Consider the following 23,567-nt stretch of genomic DNA (forward strand, 5'->3'; position numbering starts at 1 on the left):
CAGTATACACTGAACTTTAGGACAAGGACCAAAAAGGCAAGACAAGAGATGCTGGCAGAGAGAGGGGAAAGAGAATATAGCAAGCTGCACAGTACCAAGTACATCAACTTGACTAGCGTGCTGTACTCTAGTACTGCAAGTATGGTTTTTTTCCTTCTATTTTTACATGTTGGCTCCACTGGCTCCAGAAATCCTTATTATGCAAAATGCAAAGTTTTGCAGCAGCTACCATGCAACTCTGAAGAATACCAGAAAGGTGTTTAGACTATAGAGAAAAATGGTTGAGTAACAGCCACATGACCGAATGAGTAGTACATAGAGCCAGAAAGCTCAGCTGCTGAGCTAACATGGCCAAACAGATAGTTAAATAGGAGGGGAAGAAAGGCATATGTGCATAGAACATGTGACTGAGGGCAACATGCTACTGGACTTAACACAGAATCTGTTCCTGTTTAACACTCAGTGTAAAGTCAACTCAGCATTTGAATGCTACTTAAACAATCCTCCAACCAAACCTTAAGATGTCCAACTACAGTGTTCCCTGGAAAGATAGATGCCAAAAGAATTACAGCACTCTCTTGTCTTAGATAAACACATTCCTGAGAAGCAAGAGGAATTACAACCTCTTTCCCTAGTAACCAGTGGCAGCTTAACAGCAGAATTCAAGTAATAATTTTTTCCAGAGTACCACTGAAACCAGAACTTCTGTAGTACTTGCGTAGTTTGTGTTTGGAATGGGTTTTGTGAGCTGATATTAACTAATAAAGTCATTTTTATACAACATTTGAACAGGTCTTTGAGCAGAACAGTCTCCTAAAGCTGGATGTAACTCACTCACTATTAACCACTTAGTATAGATTCTGTATGTACTTCATTTGAAGTTACACTTAAAAGACGGCTTTGGCATATGTTATTATACAAACTTTTATTTGCATCTGCTATAGGTACAAGTTTTGTTAAAAAATTATGGGATCTAGAAAAGTAAGTTGCAGGAAGTTTTTTCATTACCTTCTGACATGACACAAAAAGCACCCACTGTAATTAAGAAGTTACTAGCCATTGGGCTGAAAGGCATATACTAGAATACTTGCCACCTATTTTCCCCAACTTGAAATACAGTTAAAAACTGTAGTTGAACCTGCATCAACTCTTATCTGACTACACTCTAGAAACATTAAAAAAAAATTCAAGAGAAACCTACAACATTCGTTGCTTTAGTTTATTTTTCGGTCGTCCAATAGGTTTTGCATATCGTCGCCTTATTTGGGCAGCTTTCTCATGAAGCAGCTTTCTCCCTTTCTTCTTTGGTCTACAGACCTGGCAAATCCACATCCCTACATAAAGGAAAAAAAGTTTAATTGTATACAGTTTATTTAATCTGTACTGCAGGTGTCTACCAAGATAAACGCTGAGTACACAAGGTCAACAAATTATCTTATGAACAGGACATAGGGAAGGGGAAGTGGAGAGAGAAAAGTGATCCACTTCTATCCATACTTTGAAATATTTGAAAGCAAAGTGCTCATGGAAAGGGGAAAGAAAAGAGGCAACAAGGGTCACAGAAAAGATTGTGAGCAAATGGGTTCTTAGAAGAATTTCTGTTCTAGCTTGTCCCTCCTTATACTACCTAGATCTTTCTTCAGACACAATTAAGACAGAGGAAAAAAAAATTACATGTGCATTACAAAGCAATCTAGGCTAGAGTGTGCTAAAGAAAATACCAGATCACACATAGGTATGCTTTTTTTTAATATACAACAACTTGAATTTGGCATCCTTTTAATGTTAGATGATCGTGTCTGAACACTTAATTTATTATAGATAAGGCTGGGAATTTGGAGGAAAAAAAAGCTGGAAGAAGTCTTTAGTGTAACTTTAAGATTAAATAGGGAAAGCCATAAAGATGTGAGAGCAGAAGTGAGAGGTGCTATATACCAGAAATCTAGAGATTAGAGAACCTGAGGAGACAGGTGTTTTGTTTGCTTCTCTGTTTTTTAAATTTCTCTTACAAAAGGCAAGAAGAAGCAGGCTCTTTCACCTACTCTAAGGACTTCTTTGTCAGTGTATATACTCCAAATATTTTAACAGCCTTTGTGAAACTTCACCTTCAATAAATTGGCCAAGAGCTCGATACGCAGTAAATTCATCTGGTCAACTGACCACAGACCTTTCTGTTCTCAGGAAAATAGTAAATTTCAAGTAAAGAAAAATAAAATTGGCTTTGACATGATTGAAATCATACTGTTTACCAATGTAAAAATAATTAGCATGCTCAAGAGCTTTTGGTCACTTAGTATGACAAAAGACTATGAATGATAGTATTTTCATTGAAAGGATTTTTATTTTCACCTTTTGGCATTCGGGAAAGTGGTGGGTCACAGCACTCCATGTGGAACCCTCTATCACAGGAGTCGCAAAAAAGCATGTTATCCTGAAGGGGGCAGGGGGTGGGGGTGGGGAGGAAGAGGAAGAGGAAAAAAAGACTTAATACAGCATTGCTTGAAGTTGTACATCAGTGATTTGTATTTGCACATGTGCTAAGTATAAAGCTACAGTAAACAAAGAAAAGTCAGATAACACTCAACAGTCTAAACTTACTGCATTTTTGCCTTGGATCCTACATGCACTGCATGTCTTGCATTCAATACACTGCCATCTTAAGGCCTTCACGTTTGTTGTTAACTCAGGACAGAATTTCAAACATGATGGATGTCCTAAAAAAACCAAAATATTTAAAGCTTGAGATTTAAGATTGGTAAAATGGATTCTTAAGTTCAACAGGATGTAGCCAGCACCACCAGAACCCTGCAAGCACCAGCTGTTTTCAGAACTTTGCAACACATTATTTAACTCATCTACTTCATACAAAAATACAGAGTAACTGCCATAAAACTCATTTATGAAGAGAGGTAGAAAGTTGACTTCTACTGTAACTGACACCTGTGAATGGTCTACACAAGCACCTGAAATTGAATTTTATTTTCACTAGGTTATTTCCATAGCATATTAAACTGCCATTGGTTCTGAAGAAAGTATTTTTACAAACTTGACCCCATTCCCCTTTCATAGCAGTGCAACATGAACAGAGGAAATCTTTAGATAAAACTGTATTAGCTACTTTTCTAAATATACTAAGTATCTACCAGAGAAACTTAACAAACTATATGCATTTTTCATTCCAACTTATTACTTAATTACATACAAAGAACAATTTCAGAGCAGTAAGAAGGAAAAAATGAAGCAGACAATTGGCACAAGAAAAGCTTACTGCAAAGGATGACTTAAAACATTGTGGGGAATAGGGAAGAGTAGCTGAACTACCACCTTCCATGAAACTATTCTTTATTCCCTGGCGGGACCAACCTCTTCTCATGGTAGCCTAGGCGCCCTACATGGCTTTTCCAATTAATAAAAGATAGCAGACAACTGAACACATACAACACCTTAGGCAATACTGGCAGTAATTTTTCACATCTTCAACAACCTCAATGGAGTGTACCCTTAATCCAAAAAAAGATAAAAGCACTGCTAAATAGGAGGGGATAAGCCTTCCCAGGGAAACGCTTTTTGCCAGTATTATATTCAGAGATTATGAAGAGCATCAACCCACAAGTTGTCAGAGATAAGAATCCCTGATGTCTTGCTGCAGTTATAGATGGCTGCAGTTATGTGATGCACATGAAGGATGCTTTCTTCTCACTGTCAGAGTCGGGATACATGCTTTCTTCCAGGTAATGGTCTAGTCATGATGATTCAGACTTTCTCCATCTGCTGTTTCTCAGTTCAAGACTGAGCTAAACCACCACAAACAAGAACACAGGCTAATCCATGAGCATTTTCTATTTTCATCTTCTAACGGACTGAGGCATGAACGGCAAAGATGACTGATGGAATGCAAAAGCCACTTAAAGGGCAAATTTCAGATTTTAATTTGTTTTATTGTATGTACAAATCCAAAAGTGGTTTAATCCACTTTTGTTAAATTTTAAAAGACAACTTAAATTGTGTAAATATAGCACATTCTCAAAACAAAATGCAGGAATATAATCTATTAGTAAAGAACAATTAATAATAAATTCAAAGAGTAGTTTCAAAAGCAAAGATATAGAAAAAGCACTGCCATTTGATTCCTAGCATATTGTTTAAGCACATTAACAAAGTTTTGTGGTTAAAACTGAGTATGTGCTTAAAGGTACTATTTTTCTTGAAAGTGACAAATATACTCTGTAACTGCATAGCTGAGCTCAATGCTGCACTGCTCCCTTCAATAAAGCTTAACAAGTGCTTCATTCAAAAAAATTTGCTAAGTAAGAAAGAAGCTCCCTAGAGTGGCTGATATTAATAATCAATATCACAGGAAGACTGATTTCATCAACCATAACTTAACAACTACATTAACACATTAAAGTGTAATCATAAACCAATTACCTCCATATAAGTACATTTAATTTCAGTTATCTACCCTGCACAGAACTTATTTACTTCTTTAAGCTGTGATTTAAATTGTTGATCTTAACTTTGCCTTAAGTAAGTAACTGAGAAGTATTAACGTATGAAACATACATTCTTACTGGTTGGTAACTATGCAGAGATTAGGTGTAACAGGGTTACTTTATTTCTCTGTTATCTACCAACATAACATTTCTCATTCAAGCAGTTACACGACTTAATACATTTGTTAATACCCTTTAGTGTTAGATTTTACTACTGGACAAAAATTCAAGGAAAAAAAAAATCCATTGGTATTAAATATGAAGATTCTGCCTGCAACTCCAAGTCCCTGAGCCACAAGTAACTAGAGGCTGGAAGAGTACAAATGGGAGTAATCACAATGCATTTGCCATGTTTTTTAATGTCCTTCCTAGGTATGCACTAGCAGAGACAGCACAGAAATTTTCAGATTTCAAAATACCATATGGTGGTGTTCTTTAATAGCTAACAATATTTACACTCTTCATTTTGGACATAAATTGACATAGTGCAAATACAACAATAACAAGTAGAGGGTAATGCCTACTAAACACAAAGTGGTAATCAACACAGGTTTCACTTTTGAAAGGAACTCTGTTTAACAAATTTCTGTAGTTAGTTATTTTTAAACTTTGATACAAATATGGGGAACTATGTATAAAATAATCCACAAACACCCCCCCCTTGTGTTTGATAACCTTTTAGGTAGGAAGCATTATTATTTAAGGTGACTTCAGCCATGAGCAGAGAGGATCAGTGCACCTATCTTGGGTATGTAGTCGGTTTTTCCACCTGCAGGTTTCTTAACAGTTCATTTTATCCAGCTAGTCAACATCCTCCCACAGATGGTAATAACTAAGACAACTCCCATATTCTCTTGTTCTTAAAGCATACCCTAAATTTCCCTTATAAAGCAATCTCTGCACAGTCCTTCCCAAACATTTTCTGTCCCTATTCCTCTTGACCTGACTCTGATGTCTTAGTTGCTCTGCTCTCCAGCCTCCCCTACCCATCTTTGATTGGTAACCCTCTCGCCTTCTCAGCCTAACATACTATTTGTTTGAAAGGACAGTACCCACAGGTATTCTACTTTTGGCTATTTTTTTCCCCTTTATTTAAATATTTATTATCGTTCCCCAGTAACTCAACCTTTTTTTCCCCTCCTCTTTCTAAAACTTCAACTCCCTTTTAAAATCTGTCAGCAACAGCTCTTTAATTGCTTCTGCACCTCTCAACTGAAAAAATGGAAGTAGAGTTCGGTTTGATTACAGTTCTCAAGTCTATCAATTTTTCAAAATCAAAAGATCAGGAAAAAAGCAGGAGGGAAAGGAAAAAAAAAATATGAGGAATGTTTGCTTTCGTTGTAGAGTTTGTTTCCTCACACCTGACATCGCTCATCTTACTCCTTTAGAAAATGCCCTGTGTGAAGTGACATAGCAGTGCATTTCATTTCCAGTGCCCAAATACATTATCCTCCCAAATATCACAAAATAAGGGTAACATCAATGAAATGTGCAGATATCCGGATAGTTCCTGCTTTCAGAACATAGAAGCAAGCGACGGACAACAAAAACATAATGGAAAGCAGACATGCCAGTAGTGGGCACTGCAATTTAATTTCTCATCAGCTGAACAATTTGCTTGCTGTGAGCAACATGCAATTTCTTTTATGTTTGTTAGACAGCAAGACTAGCTTTGAGATACACTGCAATGTGCAAAATTACAAATCCAATTACAATAAACCTCCACTTGAGTGAAGTTTTGTTATTTGTAAATTGCTCTGAGATTGGTTTTTATTTTAGTTAGGCATCAGTAGCTAAAGTTTAACCATCCAGCAATCTGATTGGCAGTCTCAACATTTCATTCTTTATATCTAATACATCTGAGGAACTAATTAAAGATAATTTAGTCTTAATGAGGCAGAGAGAATGTATCAGTGTTAATTCAAATGGAAGCTGATCCATGAAAGTCAAGACTTCCAGTTCTAAAGCACCTTAGACCTAGCAGGGGATTATTACACAACAGAAGAGTAGCTGATATCTAAGCTCACCTGATTAATGTAAACTCTGTGTACCAGAGTCTAACCAAGCACAAATCTTATTCAATTTCTGAATATTAGAATACAGATTTGAAAATATAGGAAACCTGCAAACCATTAAAGAAAGACAGTTTAAAATCTATGGGGTTTGGTTTTGCATACTTTGGTGAAAAAGCCACTTCCTTACTTCACTGTTTAATCATTTGCTTAAATGTACTAAAAAATACACCAGCTAAAATACAAGGAATCTGTCTGGGGTGACAGATTCAGAAGCACACAATCAAAAGCATATCCTGATTAACTGACAACACAGTTTTGATCCACACTGTTTTGTTTTCACTGAAGTATGTATGTAGCTATCACAGTACCCACGACAATCTTCAGCGCACCTACAAAATGATGATACACATGGACTCTGAATTCAAAGACACCGAAACAGTACTTTCACTTCCAGCCTTCTCAAAAGTAGTGCTGGCTTACGCAGACCCTACTGCTTCTCTACTCAATTCCCTCCTGAGCACCTCCTTCTTCTTCTTTCTGGCACAGAAGTTGGTATGGCTCTGCAGTGAACTGCACTGGGGAACTTATCAAATTTGTTGTCTTTTAACTATGTTTGTTCCTCAATCCAGTTTATATGCAACCAGGTGCCAACACAAAGGGGTAGCATCAAGCAGTTGGTTATTGCAGCCTGTGACTTTAAGCAGCATTGCTATTTTGTCTTTGAGCTGGGATGGATGGTCTACGTTGCAAAGCTTTACCAAAAGTACTTCCTAATGCAGCTGTAAGCTTATGGGAGCAAAAGTTTTTTTTACTGGCACAGCTAAACAAAAGCAGTCCACTCAACTGATAAACTATACTGGCCAAATAACTCCTCTTCCAGAATAAAGCTATTTTCCACAGGGGATTTTTTCAGAATAGTTAAAACTACAGAGGATTTTCACATCCAGAACTCTACAGCTGCACCAGAAAAAGCTTTATGGCATAGAGCTGCTAAAGAGATTTGCCCATGTTTCTTAGCCAAATCCCTCTGTGAATCAGGAGTAACCTAGGCCAAGAACATGTTTGGTATCATCCATGCACAAGCACTGCACAAAGCAATAGTGTGCTACAGTATTTCATTTTCAAAATTAACCTAGTTGCTCTCTTTAAGGGAAGCACTTGCATTCAGAACAGCCACAGAAGTCCACAAGAGCTGCTGTGACACACAGGAGCAAGGTACATATGATCAGTAGAGAGTCACTATCTTGTGCCTGACAAGTAATAGGTGCCTAACAGCTTTAGTATGTTATTTGAAATATTATTCAAAAACCCACTCAAATAACTGAATAATTTTATAAAGAAATGAATTGGATACACAAGATACACAAGAGCAAGGACTGCTACACAGTCTTTGTTGTGATGAATATTCCTCAGCTTCTACAATGTTGCAAATCTGTGCAAGCAAAATACTTGATCATCATTTGATGTTACAATGCAAACCTGAGTTTTCAAGTTAAACATAGATCCCAAACAATAACAGAATTCCTGTATTTTATAAGTGTGGTTTCCCTATTAATTTACTCAGCAGACCTATACTTTTTGCATGAAGATGAATTCACACGTCTCATTTGTAGTTATCCAGATGACAAAATTTTAGTGTAAAAAAAAAAAGGGGGGGGAAGAAAAAAGTGTGAAGGTGTCTCCTCCATCCCTCACTTTGTTTCAGTTCTCAGATTGTTCAAAGAGAGGATGACATTCAGAAGTTTAAAATATTTTTAATACCTTAAAAACAGACTTAAACATAAACATTTCTATTATTTGTAAATTCAGCCAACTTACCACTGCTGCCACAATCTGCACAAGACAACAGCTCTTCTGGTTTTTTTTCACGATTTGATTCTTTCGTTCCCAAACAAAAGCTACATATCGGGATGGGATCGGCTCGTGGCTACATTTAAAAATAAACAGACAAGAGTTAGCTAAGGGGGAAAAAAAAAGCCTCAGTAGTCTTTTCTTTCACTTTTACCTGACATTTTGTTGTAACCCATATTAATTACCAAGACAAACATCCATGTTGCCAACTTTGGAATAACAAAGTTTATTACCTTAACGTATTTCTTAAATGTTAAGTTGGCCCATAATAAGCAACGTGGTATACTAATCCATGTAAGCCTCCCCAATAAGAGACTTGTGTTAACAAAAATGAGGAAAAACTAGAACTTAGGACACTATTCTTGAACACACAATTTCAACTCCAGAACACAATCAATTGTTCTTCAGATCATAGAATCATTTAGGTTGGAAAAGACCTTCAAGATCATCACGTCCAACCATCATCCATGCCCACTAAACCATGTTATGGAATACCCTGTCTACGTGCTTTTTGAATACCTCCAGGGACGGTGACTCAACCACTTCCCTGGGAAGCCTAGGCACACTTGTAATTGTGTTCAAAGATTAAGATGCAAACTGGCCTTTATTACAGATGACTATAGTTCCTTTCCACAAGAAAAACAGGAACTTTTACAAAAACTCTCAAATTTAATACATACCCTTATTACTTTTCCATCCAATACAACTTAAACCTCCCTCTGCAGTTACCATTTTAGGGTAAAAATACTGGATTCAACAGATCAACAGTTACCCATTCCAGTCTGATGAGTCCCATCAGCTATGATACACAATCAGAATTAAAAAACCTCTGCAAATCTTTCAAAGTCTGGAAACAATACACAGAATTTTTCAGAAAAATATATAAGAATTTAAACAAATTTACTTCCCTATCTTCCTAATCTGATAGGTGACAAACTATCTGAGATTAAATATTCCAAAACAGTTTCTGCAGTAAATTTTAGAGCTTCAATGAAGCTACCTACTTGCATCATCCAAAATATTAATGTATTAATGCCTACACAGAAGTATCTGTAAACAGATCTGTAACAAATAAAATGATGTGCAACTATTTCTTCAAGTGGGATAGTCAGATAATAGAGTACCTTCCCAGACTGACTGCTAGCAGCTAGTATCACAACTCCTCAAAAATTAAAATAGTTTTTCACAAACTCTTAGTTTCCAGATTCAGCTAAGCAATGCTGTTAGTTTTATATATCAAAGTAACTATTTGTTGTTTTCATCTTCAATTTTTACATTTCCAGTCTATGCCACAATACTTTGAAGGCTGACAGACTATCTTCATTTGACCTACAAACTTGTATTCCATTACAGTTCTGCAAAGTAGGGGATGCTTGTTTTTAAGGGTATTCTTGAGAAGGCATCAGTTTCATGTAGATATGCCCTTATACCTCGACACAAGATAATACAGAAATACTGAAACTACGTTTGTATTATTGAGCTTTAGGATCATCTTAAATCAAGCAGCAGATTCCAAATACTGACACCAGCCAGGTAAAGTTGTCATACCCAGCCAAGAGGAGGCACACATATCCTTACCCTAGCCTACAACCACTTCAGTATAAACATACCCTAATGCATAGCACTTTTTCTGAAAGCTCAGTCCTCAGAAGGTCTGCTCACTGTTCTTGTCTTCACCATCCAATTATCAGAACGCTGACATACTTGTATACCCCAAAGAATATACATAAAAGATGACAAGAGCCAAAGACTTTTCATAAGCATGGAGAGGTCCGTTCTCTTCCATGAACTACAAAAGGGAGCTGCAGTATTACCGTCTCATAACTAATAGGAACAAGCATCATCTGTAGTCCTTAGTCTTACCCAGACCTCCATTATGGATTATATGGATAGTTGAAGTCTTAAATTGCTACCTGTACAAAAATAATTGTTGATATTCTTTGTCAGTTTTGGTAGGTTGGCATTGAATGAGATCAGTAATTCTATAGGTGTGAAAGGATATACCTGCAGAATTTTTCACTTGGAAGTTAAAACCAGCATGTATACAAATAAAAGAAAATTAGTTAAGTTACTATTCTTGCCAGTAAGGTATCATAATTCAACAGATCTGTCCCATCATTATACCTTTAAAAAGACTTGTATTTGGAGCAAAAATGATATTAACAAGAAGTACGTAAACTACACCAATAATCATCAGCAGAAAAATGGTCCAGAGCTGTCAAACACAACTGCTCACTTGCAGCATCTTGTGGACATTTCTTAATTCCTACTTTAATACAGATAATTTTAAAAGAAAAATTTTTCTTTTAGTGGAATCCAGTAAAAATCTCCTCTTGGCAACCATACCATTCTGCTTCCCTTTGCTATAACAGTGCTTTAGCCATTTCAGAAAGGCTTGCTCTGATAAATAATTTACAAAACATCACATATCATTCAAATCCAGGTCCACAATCTCAATTTATCCTTCCAAGGTTTTTTTTTTTTCCTTACTCTAGGAAAAGATGTGGCCATAGCCAACACTCATTTACTTCCCTATTTCAACACCGACCCCACCCCTCACCCCCCCACCCCCCATTTTTTTTTTGTTTTTTAACTGAAGGTAAAATAAAGGACAAAGGTTGTTGGCAGTTCAGGGCTAGAAGGACTGTTGTTCCCAGACCAAATCTAATAATAGAGAGCTTGAAAATCCTATCACTTCACACACAAGTTTTCAAGAAACTTACAGGTTCCAGGATATATTTTGAAGCTGTTTGCATTCATAACTGCATTACTGGGTCTGATCTCTGAGCTACTGAAAGTTAAGAATACACACATTCTTCTCAACACAGTAAACAAAACATAGTTTCACACTGCTTTAGCTTGCACAGTCAAAGCAAAACTATATTCATACTGGTATTATTATTTCTGGCTCGCAACTGTCTCACAATTAGGATAAGCTAAGTGGGGTTTAGGTTGGTTTTTTTGTTTGGGGTTTTTTTTTGTTTTTCATTTTCTTTTTTTTTTTTTTTTGACTGGGTCAGAATATAATGCAACAGAAATGCATCTCCTACCTGTATCCCTTTTCTTAACTACTAGTTTCTCTTCTAAAAATACAGCAATCGAGTAACATTATCTTCTGAAAAAACAATGATTAGTCACCAGGCAGGTTAATTCCATTTCACCTCTTACAGGAACCAGTACAGCTAGTTATTCAACACTGCAATACTTTATACCAGATGAACCAGCAATATTTTTCATGTTATTTGACCTCCATTTAAAAGTAAATTAACTTTTTATCTAATATTTGAGAACCATATTAATAATTGTGTTACAAAAACTTTCAAGTATGGTGTCTGCTCTGTCACTGAAGATAGGTCTGAATAACACTTATCCAGTAACATACTATTATTTCTTCAATAGAGCTAATAAGCTGAGAAGAATTTTTCATTCCTTTAATTTTGGGAACAAGATAAATCACAACTTTTCAAAGAGTTTAGTTTTCTAGATCACTAGAAATTGTACATCCAAATTTAAAAGGCTGCCCTGTTCAAATAACTGTATTTCCAATTGCAGTAGGAGCAAATTTGCCAAAAATTCATACTTTATGCCAACACACAGTTCCATTCAGAAACTGAAGCTTCACAAAAAGCAGTCAGGCAATAGGATTTTTTTTCTCTCTCTTTTTTTTAAATATATTATATACCATAAAGCAATAACAGACCATCAACTTAGCACCTGTAAACAGGTTGGGGTTTTATTTTACTTTCCAATTAGAAATTTAATACTTATTTAAGTATCATACATCCAACTGTCAGAGTCAATCAACCCTTTAAAACATCATACATACAACCACCACAGTCCATCAGTCCTGTAAATAGCATTAAAACCAAGTACCATATCATGATATTTTTAGTCACAGTAATTTCGGCTCAGAAACCCTCATAATGCACACACTGATCATGTGCCCAAGTTGACTTTCTTACTTTCCTAAAATAAGTAGGAAAGAAAGGATTATGTTGTAAAATACAGTGTAAAAATTTCTCAAATATATACAAGTTTTAAACAAATTGTATTAATTTACACTAACAATTACTAGTTTGGTAGGAGGTACCTATTTAATTCTGCTACATATATAGCACAAATGTTAAACCAGGCATTATTTTTAACATTCACAACAGGAAGTCTCAAATGTATCCCCCTTCCCTTCAGGCAAAAATGCAGAGGCAAAATTGTTCCTATAAACAACCACTGACTGCAACTGATCAGAACACTGTCATAAAAGATGTGTGAACCAGAAAAGCTATGCAGGTACATTTTCAAGAGACTGGCTTACTAACAAGAGTATCACAGACTATTTAGCAGGCTCCAGTCAGTGTCTCTGCTTTAGGCATTATATAAACTCTTGCTCTGACCTCATAAATATACCACCTTCCTAAAAAGGGCACTAAAAAGATGATGAAAGAAGCAAGGTCTGCAGCTCAGCTACTCCCAACTAAAAGTTGGTATACCATTTACACTATGATTTTTTTTGTGCTGCATAGAAGACCCCACAAACAAACCAAAACTATAAGGACAAGCATCACATTCAAGTGCCTGCCCTTAAGTATCTAGAGAGAAAGACTAAAGACCATCAGATGGTCAAGTTTGAAAGCGACTGCCTTTTGTCAGGAGGGCAATGCAAACCCATTAATTATTTCACCTGGGTGTGCCTACATATCCTCAACCTGAGTGATGGGAAAAGGAAGATTTCTGAGCTGTTACCCCACCATGCAAAGCAGGAATGCATCAACGGCAAGAACAAATCATGGGGATTGGGGAGAGCGGGTGGGGGCGTGTGGAGGGGGGCAAGGGGATACTGCAAGTTGGTTCAGCAGGTGAGGTGGAGAAGTATAGCATCATAGCACATCCTCTTACATGCATTTGATACAGGGTAGAAAAAGGTACGAAGAGCAACCACCCACGTAACAAAGGAAAAGAGAAAAATGCATGAGCAACATCATTCACCATAAAGAATCTAAAATATCATCCAACTTTAACATCTGGCAGAGCAGAAAGAACAGAGAATTAAAGACCAGAGATTAGTGTTTCCATATTTGGGTTACTGCACTAATTAGAAAAAAACATGGGGGGGCTACCCAAGGAATACAGTGAGGTTTTCAGGTCCAAGAAGGATGCCAGCCCCATGTCCACAGACTGGCAAGGACTCAGTTACAGTGCCGAAGATGCCAGTGGAGCACTGAATGCTACAGCAACCTTACCTTAAAAAGTTCAGGTTCCTCCCTCACACCCCAATCTTTATTTTAGAATAAACACACTCCCAAAATGCAATTTCTTAACATTTATAGTTTTAAACCCATTTTAGACAGTAATTGTGATTATCCTAACACTTAAGACTGTTTTCACTAAAAATTATATGAATGTGTGTACACTAAATTCTGATTATGGCTTCATAATTTCAGTCACTTCAGAAAACAACAAGAAAAAACATCCTTATTAAGTTTGTACTACAGATAAAGACTAAAAACAACAAAAAATACTGGTTTTGGTGACTTCAGGAAGTGTTTTGTAATTGATTAAAAGAAACACGAGTTTCAGCCATTTAGCATAGCTTACAACTTCTGAAACATTAAGGACCCACTACTCTTACTGCTTTCTCACAGTCTTCACATATACTGCAAACCCTGAGATTGGTCCACACAGAAATCATACTAATTTAGAAATAACAACATAGTGTTAGCATTTAGTTAAACTAGTGCAGTTTCCATATTTAAGCAAAGACTTGGAAGTCATTTATGCAACCAGTAAATTATTTTGTTTATTTATTTTAATAAATCACAGCTACCTACACTGAGAAACTAACAGGCTTTGCTGCCGCATAAAATGAATCCTTGGTAAAAATTCAGCTGGACTTCTGTTACCTTATGCCAGAATTTGTCTCAAAAATCTGGCCCTAAATAACTTTTTTCCTACTGTAGTTTCTGTGCTTGTGGAATTTACATGCTCATCTGACTACATTTGTAATTCCCATGAAATTCTTAAAGCTTTTAGCATTTTCTAACATCCCACTCCCAAAAAAGTCACATTTGCTAAGTCCTGACAAGTCTTATTTTTGAGTATGCAAAGTTACCCACAACTATAAATACCACTGAAAGCAAGGAGATTACTATTTGCATTGCTATAGCACTCTGAGGCTTTAAACAGATTGTCTGAAAACTGTTAGGCATTAGCTGTGTACACACAATTATGGTTTTAAGTGTTAGTCTCATTAAATGTTATACAGGCAGTAAAAGAAATTAAAAGTTTCATGCACTCCCAAGAAATTTAAGTTTGAACAATAAACCAAAAACCTCAACTGTTCACATTTGTAACTCTCTCAGTGCCTTTTCAGAAACACCTCAACATCATCTGACAACCTGCTGGAAGACACATTCTTATACATGATACACAAATATTAGATCTTTATTATCCTATGAACAAAAACAGCATGGAAGAAATTTCAGTGTTAACAGGATAGACAGGCAAATTTTATTGAAAATGTAAACTGCCATGACCTTCACTAGCGATCCACTGTTCTGGGCCTAGTCTTTACCTATTTCCATTACATAACTATTTACAGACTTAGGAAGGACAGAAGCAGCAAACTTGCTTTCTCAGAATACCTACATTTGCACAAAGCACCTTCATGGGCTATCTGCTTTCTGGTTGCGTTGTTTGTTTGTTTTGACCATCACATCATAGTTTGAAAAAAAGAAATCTTTGAACAAGAAATACCACCAATTGCACCTCTAAATATTGTTTTTTAAAAACTAATGTTGAAAAACAAAAACTGAATGAGCCAGAGGTACTGATTTCTAGTCTCAGCTACTGAAGCAGTTGCTCTTGGTCACAGTCAAGGCGAGGTATTAAGAGTACTTTGAGCTGCAATCCCCTCACTGCACCCATTCTGTGGGTAAAAAAATAAGAGTTTACTTTCCACATCCCAAAACCCCCCATGTTTCAGGAACTAGTTATTATAAGGTAAGCTAAACTTTGATTATTTTTTTTTTTTTTAGAACAACTTCTTAATGACAACTGTCCAGCAGATCCCATGTTAGCCCTACAGTACCACACAGGTATCACATGGCAAAAAGTACACACTAACTCAAATGATGGTAAAAACATGCTGACAGGCTATTAATGTGCAAGTGTGAAAACATTACACCTGCTACAAACCTTAATGTGGCATGTATACATTCAGAGAGCACAAAGCAAAAGCCAGCACAAGGGCAGTTCCAAGAAAAGAGGACAGTCCAGGGTGCCAAATTTTTTTGTTACACCTTTAAGTCAATAAATTACTTCAACAGTGTATGTTGAGGAAGAACTATAGTCTGAAGCTTCTCCTCTTCCCCCAAAAGAATATCTTCACTGCTAGAATACAGGTTTGTGTTTTCTTTTGCTCTATAAAACTCCGATTTCCTTACTACGCTGGTAGCTTCCTCTGCTCACAGCCCCCTCCTGTACTTTCAAAGGGTAAGTCTGTAGGAGAATTATGATATACAATGTAATTGTCAGAGGTACCTAAATTACCCAAAACCGAGAAGTTTAAAACCCTTGGTGTCCTCGTGGATTCACACACCCCAAAAGCATGTTACTGCAACAGTGATGCTAGACTTCAGAGTTTGAATGCATTCTTGCAGGTCCGTGACCTCCACTTTGTGCGCACACACAGAGCAATCAGTGGATGACTAGTGAAGAAGATTGTGAGGGCACACATAGAAAGACCGCCTCTCATACAATTTTCTTGAATTGTTGTCTTGAAAACTGGAAATCTCACTTCCATCCTGCACTCCTGACAAGGTGGGAAATTCCTGAAAGTGGGTCCAAATTGACATACTTCTACAGGTAACAGCAGGAGGGGGAGCATTCTCCCACCTCAGCACACAAGAAAACTACAGTTCCTTAAATAGGCTTAAGAACTCTACTCACCTGAGCACACCAGTTCCCTTGCAAATCTGAGCTGAAATGATGAGCGCAGAGCATACAGTAAGCTGTTCCTACCTTTTTCATTGTTCTTCAGCTAATAATTCCATGTAATATCCTTAAAACAATTTTTTGGGTTTTTTTAAAGCCAAAAAGCGTAAAACCAAAAAACTTGCCTCTTCCTTCCCACCCTGAAAAAATATGGCCAAGCAAATTTTTATGTTTAGAAATTTCTCTCCTGGAATATTTTAACTAGTTCTTATAGGAAAATATATAATCTACCTCCTCAGACACAATATGTCCCACTGGAACAGAGCTCCCCACATCACTGTGTGTGTTTAATATTAACCTCATCAGTCAACAAGTATCACTACAGCTGATGGAACTGAACAGACAAAAAGCTAACCTACACCTTCATAAACAAACACTGTATTAAGAAGACATGCATAAAATAGCACACACGACTAGACAGTTTTCTAAATACAGCTTCTATTTTTCAATTACTGAAAGGAGCATTCCTGCTCCCTTTTCCAAACTGAGAAACGACACAACCTGGAACAGTGGAGCTCACAACAATTACTGCTCAGAAAACAGAACACAACTTCAGGCTTCAAAAGTCTCTTTTCCTTGCAATATGGAAAAGACAATAAAAGTAAAATTCTATTTCAAATTAGACTTTTGTTGTTTTATATAATAGTAGATGTTAGAAACAAAACCAAAACTAATTTCAATTTATTAAGATTGCTTCAGATATATTCAAGAAACCAGCTGAGTGCTCTGCATAGTGAATATTGCTCAACATGCAGGGAAGAAGACACCCTGATCAAAAAATCCACACACCCCCCCAGAAACACACATGCACACACGCATACCTTTTCTAGAAAGAGTTTATTCATTTGCTCTAGTCCTCTTAATTAGCTTCACATAAGCCAACCTTCATTCATGTTTTGTTTGCAATTTGTATCCACTGAAAGTTTTAAGAATCCACTTTCTGTTGAAAAACCTCAACATCTCCTGGAGAAAGGTGCAAAGCAGCTGCTCTAAAATACAGATAAATCTCCCAGTCCTTTGGAGGCTCAGCTTTCATTTTTAACAGAATCAATCTAAAGCCTCTATACTTGCAGAGGAGATGCTTTCAAACCGTAATCTAAGTTTAACAGACACACAAGACTACTGTAGACAGCCTAAGAACAACAACACATTGGATATGTGTAGGCCCTGCTATCATTTCAAAAGTTACTGAATTCAGATAATTCATTTAAATAAATTGTACCCCTTCTGTGACCTTTTGCCAATTCCTATGGTAGGACTACAGGAGAAAGAAGGCTCCTTCCTCTAAAATAAGGCTCTTCCCTCTGAAATGGGAGGGAATTTGTTATTTCATGTGTGCGTTTCCTGCTGTGGTCCCACACCTGGGACTAAACAATTGAAAAATGTATTCACATTTCTATTATTGTAGTAGTAAGAGTGTTTTTAAAATAAAAAAAACAAGGCTATTAATTTAACTGGGCTATGGAGAAGGCTATCTGCAAGTCCCCTCTTCTGCGTTCTCCACTGTGAGATTAGAGCCGAACTACAGATCCTGCCACTAAGGGATACTTATGCTTACCAGCCAGGTTGTAAATAGCTCAAGCTGTAAATACATCCTATATAAACTGCAGTTTTCTAGTTGCATCTTCCTGCATTTCTGATGACCACCACCTACGTTGTGCAAATCTAACCTTGGGCCAAGTAGTCTTCTGACTTCTTGAAACTGTCTCTTCAGTGGTTTTGAAGTGAAAAGACCAAGGGGAAAAAAAGTTAGCTTAGGACTTTTCAGCTATGTTACTGATACCTGTGGCAATATATTCTCTTCAGGAATACACATTTTTAAGCTGTCTCTATCAAATAGATGAGACTGTAAAGACCATGCACCATCAGTACTGGTACCAGTACTTCAATCTGGCACACAGAACAACCTCAAGTGTGCCAACAACAGGCTTGCTTTTCTTCATTCCCCCTCCAAAATAGTCCATTGACTCCTACAGACCAAAGTGAAACTGCTACTGCAGATCCAGCCAAGCAGGTCATACATGAAGTTGCATTACTCCTTATATAGCAATCATTAGTCAAAGTATAAGGTCATCTTCCAAGTGATATCTTTGCTTTTTATGTAGCTCAAATTCTTCTTTTTCCAAAGTAGTAAGTTTTCACTCTTGACACCTCCCTCAAAACTGAATCTTTTAAATCCATCCAGATGTCTTAAGAGCATCATACATTTCTGTTACTCACCATGCACTGTCACAAAAACAATGCACTTGAGCCTTAAAACAATTACCTATCATCATTCTCCTCATGACCTCATCTTCTATACCATCAACCACAATGCCATCTGTTGTGTTTGACAACATAGTTAAAACACACACATCACCAACATCATTAGTATGTAGCCCTTCCAAGAATCTCACCTTTAAGTACACTTCTAGGTATTTATTCAGAGCTAAACTTAATTAAGTAAGTATCTAGCTTTCTACAGTCCTGCTCATCCCTTGCTTCTTATTTTCACATTTTCTTCATATATCTCCGTTTCTTCATACACATAGGAGATTTCCAAACTTTTTGGCATGGAATCCATTGGTTTTTGCCACATGTACATACAACTGTTTGAATGGGACTGCATTTCCTAACTCCAAATTCTACCTGTTACTGCAATGCAACTAGGATGAAGCAGGGGACACACGTAATAACAAGCAAGTAAGCAGTGGTGCAATTCACAGACCACGATCCCATGGGCATGTTAATTTTCACATTTTGGGTGGAAAAGTATTGCTTTTAAGCACATTAAATAAACTCCAGTACAGAAAGCACACACTTCATTGCCACAATATTATGTTTACTCAAATGTTTGTATATATGCATATTTTTATTCATAACTTATTACCAAAGTCATCCTACATAAACGTGTGTAATATGTTTGCAGCGTAGCACAGGATAATTATTAGTTGTCTTGATGCTAATCACTCAGGAAAAATGTTTAATTGCATATTAAATTGATCATACGCATATTTTATTTAGTTTACTCTTTGGGGCAAGTTTACTGTCAGTACTATCTAGATGTGAGTAGCACTACACTAAATACAGAAGTAGGGCTTTTGTGTTGGAAATGCAATTTTAAATAAAACAAGCAGAGCCCCGTTCTACTTCAAGATGAAGCAGCTGAATTTCTGCACAAAGTCAAGAAATATCCTGGCTAGTTACCTCATGTACCTGAAAGGAAAAGTATTAGGACCAAAGCAAAATGATTAACGCTGCAAATTCCAGGACCCAATATGGGATTACAAGAGAACTATTTCTTTAGATTTCTTCCACTGATGTGATTATGAAATGGAAGCTTTAAATAGTGAGAGCTATGTTTTGGTTTTGTTGTTTTGTTGTGGTTTTTGTTTGGGTTTTTGTTTTTGTTTTGTTTTTTTTTAAGATTTAATTTTAACACATACATATAATTTGACATCCTTTCTGCTCAAACAATTATTTTCAGAGCAGATGTAATACAAATAACGTCACTGTAAATAACACGGTCACTTCTCTTACTGAGGCCCAAGTAGCAGAGAACTAACATAGCTTAACACCTATACTCCTATGGGCAACAAGTGACAGCCATTGACCCTTCTGTTGCTGAGTCATGGGTTTTTATTTGGTAAAAAACACTGGCACCAAGATACTACTCTATCAGGTGAGCCACAGACCAATACAAGTTATAAAAAGCTATTTTTTGTTTATTTATTATTTTAAAATAAAGTAATTCCTCATGTCCTTTCTGAAAAGGGAGGCAGCTGGACAAATAGCTGATTAAATGCTGACACACACACCCACACCCCCCCACCCCACCCCCCCACACCCCCGCCCCAGGAACTGAACTTTATTCTTGAGAGAAAAAAAAAAAGGCAGGTTTTTTTCAATAGCCAAGACACTGAAATAACTTGCAGGCGTTTAACTTTACAAGCCATCACTCAAGACACAATGCCATTGAAAATCTGCCAGATCTGTAAAGTACCTACAGTGTATTTTATACAAGACCTAGGAGAATAGCAGTGTTTCACTTGATCAAGTGCTGAAATCCATGGCAGAGGGATAATAAAGGTGAATTGGCAAAGTAGCCCTATACCCCAAGGAGTTACCTACAAGGCTGGCATTTCAAACAAATGAAAGAGATTGCTCTATTAGTCACTGCTTCTTTATACGTATAGGTAAAGTTCAATATTGACATACTGTGACAAAATTCCACCCCCCAAATAAAAATGTAATTTTACAATTAAAAACCCAGATCACTGTAGTTCATTTTACAAATACAGTAAAATTATCTCCGTTAGAATATAATAAAGCACTGTTAACTAGCCGTGCTATATAAACCAGAGCTCAAACAGCTCAGAACAAAACCAGTAAATATTTCACAGAAGACCAGCTTTTCTTAGAAAGGTTTCCAAGTAGGCCTATTAAATAAAGTTAAATGAAAGTCTCTTGAAGGAAACAGGTTTGAGATTGGCCTGCAACTATTACATTTAAACCAGAAGGAGAAAAAAAAATATTGCAGCAATTTGTATTGCACAGCTTCTGGAAACAAATCTAGTCAGGCTCTCAAACCCTGGCTTTAATCTATCTTCAACATTATTTCAAAGTCTGTAGTATCAAACAAAACCCGTGAAGTCCAAGAGGCCATACTCTATCCTATCAAAAATATTAAATTGCCGTACTACTCAGGGAAAGCGTACGAGTCCTAGCATCAGAATTTGCACAACAGAAGAAAAGGATAGGAAAAGGGTCATAGCAAAGTTCATTCAGCCAGTAGCTTGCTTACTGTAATTCGGTGAGGGATTTTTGAACAGTGCCTCAAGATGGTTATGCTCTGCCTCAGAAAGGGCAACTGCATTGCTGATAGCCTACAGAAGGTGGTGAGAAACTTCCACTCCAACAAAAAGGCATAACTGAAGAATGTATTAAAAAACATCACTTAGCAAATCAAGCTAACAATACTATTGGACCATGCCCAAGTTTGAAATTGAAATCTTCTAGCATCAACCTCCCTCCAACACTGACAGGGTTATTTAACCTAACAGGAAGCTGTTCCTCCTGTTCACTTCAATTCAGTAACAGAACTAAGTAATGAATAACCTATACCTACAACATCATCCACAGTTAAGGGCCACTGCCCATTAAAACAAAAGTCTTATCTATAATACTCAAACTACTTCCACTCAAGTTTTCTTGTGCAGTGCAACCTCAGAAACAATTTCCTTGATCCAATTCCAAATGAGTGCAGAGCATGGTTGGGCCAAGACACACTGATAAACTCATGTAAGACATACTGCAGGAATCCACTTCATGAGAAAATTTTCTATGCAGACATTTTTCCCTTGCCTCTTCCTTCACACCTCTAAGGCCAAGGAACAAACAAACAAGTAGGTCAATTTTTCACTTTGTGTACTCACCATTCAGCTTTTTTAGCACTAGCAGATAAGTACAACAAAATTCTGACCTTGAACTCTTGCAAGGAAGCCTGCTTTTCTGATCCCTACAGTCTCTAAGTATTTTAGACTCCTTTATAGGCTAGTGTGAGAAAAGCATCTCCCTTAGCCAGTCAGAAGTAGCAAGTAGACAGTGGATCCCAAGGCACAAGCAAGGAGATTGGCTATACTGCTATTTCTTAACAGTGTAAATCAAAGTGTTATTTACAGCTCTTGTCCTTTGGTGGCTTAACTCTGCAGTATTTATTTAAAATGCTTACAACTAAGCATCTATGCTTATAGCATCAGAAAGAATGCCAATTTAGTGAAAACAAAGTTACATGTGTTTAACAGCAAAGCTAATTTAAATGAGTAATTACATTTAAGATGAGCACAGTATCTCCCTCAGTTCTGCAAAAGGCAAGCATTTGTGAAACATCAATAAAGTGATGCAAATCACAATTTTTAAAGAGTGTAGAAAAGGTTTAAAGACTACTTGTCTAAAACACAGATCACTTTAATAATAGCCTACAAAGAATTCTATATAGCCCAACCCACAGAAGCCCCCCCCCCCCTTTGATGCTTACAATATAACCTAAAAGCCTTCATTACTAACAAGAAGTTTTGGCTAACCAAGTCAACGTCTGAAAGATAAAACACCTACATCTTGGAATTTTTGGAACATAATTTAACTGTACTGAATAGATTTCTTGAAAACAAAAAACAAAACCAAAAACCAAACCAACAACAAACCAACCAACCAAAACAAACACCCCACCTCCTCCAGCCCCCACAGGATAAATTGTACAGAAAGTCCTCTCCAGACTTAAAATTCTGGTTGAGAACCCGAGTCCACTGTCATCTGAGAGCTGTGCCACTGATGTCAATGCAGTTCAGATATAACATATCGTTCCCCTATTTTTTAACTTCTTGCAAAATTTTCTTTGAATATGCCATTTAAAGGGTTGTCGTGGTTTAACCCCAGCCAGCAGCTAAGCACCACGCAGCTGCTCACTCACTCCCCCCCATCCAGTGGGATGGGGGAGAAAATCGGGAAAAAGAAGTAAAACTCGTGGGTTGAGATAAGAACGGTTTAATAGAACAGAAAAGAAGAAACTAATAATGATAATGATAACACTAATAAAATGACAACAGTAGTAATAAAAGGATTGGAATGTACAAATGATGCGCAGGGCAATTGCTCACCACCCGCCGACCGACACCCAGCTAGTCCCCGAGCGGCGACTCCCTGCCCCCACTTCCCAGTTCCTAAACTAGATGGGATGTCCCATGGTATGGAATACACCGTTGGCCAGTTTGGGTCAGGTGCCCTGGCTGGGCATGAGAAGCTGAAAAATCCTTGACTATAGTCTAAACACTACTGAGCAACAACTGAAAACATCAGTGTTATCAACATTCTTCACATACTGAACTCAAAACATAGCACTGTACCAGCTACTAGGAAGACAGTTAACTCTATCCCAGCTGAAACCAGGACAAGGGTGCTCATCTGTAAGCAACAACTATCTATTTTACTATTTGGTAAGTAAGACATACTTGCAGCCCAAGCTAGCTTCCTTTAAAGTTTCCTTGAACCCAAATGTGAGGTTCACATTAACTGACCGGTAAAAAAGACATACATTTCATGTTCCAAATGTAATCAGGCAACATATGTAATAGTTAATAGAAAGCACTCTAAAGTTACTTGATCTGACCAGAGTGCCTTCTACCAGTGCCAAAAAAAAAAAAAAAAGTATGATCTAGTTATTCCACACACCCCAAAATAGTTT

The 23,567-nt window shown here is 37.0% G+C and overlaps 1 protein-coding gene across 1 annotated transcript in view; it reads right to left on the reverse strand.

The window, feature by feature from the left end:
* KAT6B (lysine acetyltransferase 6B) overlaps nucleotides 1-23,567 on the reverse strand; it is a 114,922-nt gene that overhangs the window by 42,305 nt on the left and 49,050 nt on the right. The window contains exons 3-6 of the mRNA XM_075026722.1: nucleotides 8,327-8,435; nucleotides 2,599-2,714; nucleotides 2,350-2,431; nucleotides 1,202-1,334 (exon numbers count right to left, since the gene is read on the reverse strand). Of these exons, the coding sequence (XP_074882823.1) occupies nucleotides 1,202-1,334; nucleotides 2,350-2,431; nucleotides 2,599-2,714; nucleotides 8,327-8,435 (440 nt within the window). The remainder of the gene's footprint in view (nucleotides 1-1,201; nucleotides 1,335-2,349; nucleotides 2,432-2,598; nucleotides 2,715-8,326; nucleotides 8,436-23,567) is intronic.

This window comes from Buteo buteo, chromosome 4 (genome assembly GCF_964188355.1).
Source record: "Buteo buteo chromosome 4, bButBut1.hap1.1, whole genome shotgun sequence".
In the NCBI taxonomy this organism is placed as follows: domain Eukaryota; kingdom Metazoa; phylum Chordata; class Aves; order Accipitriformes; family Accipitridae; genus Buteo; species Buteo buteo.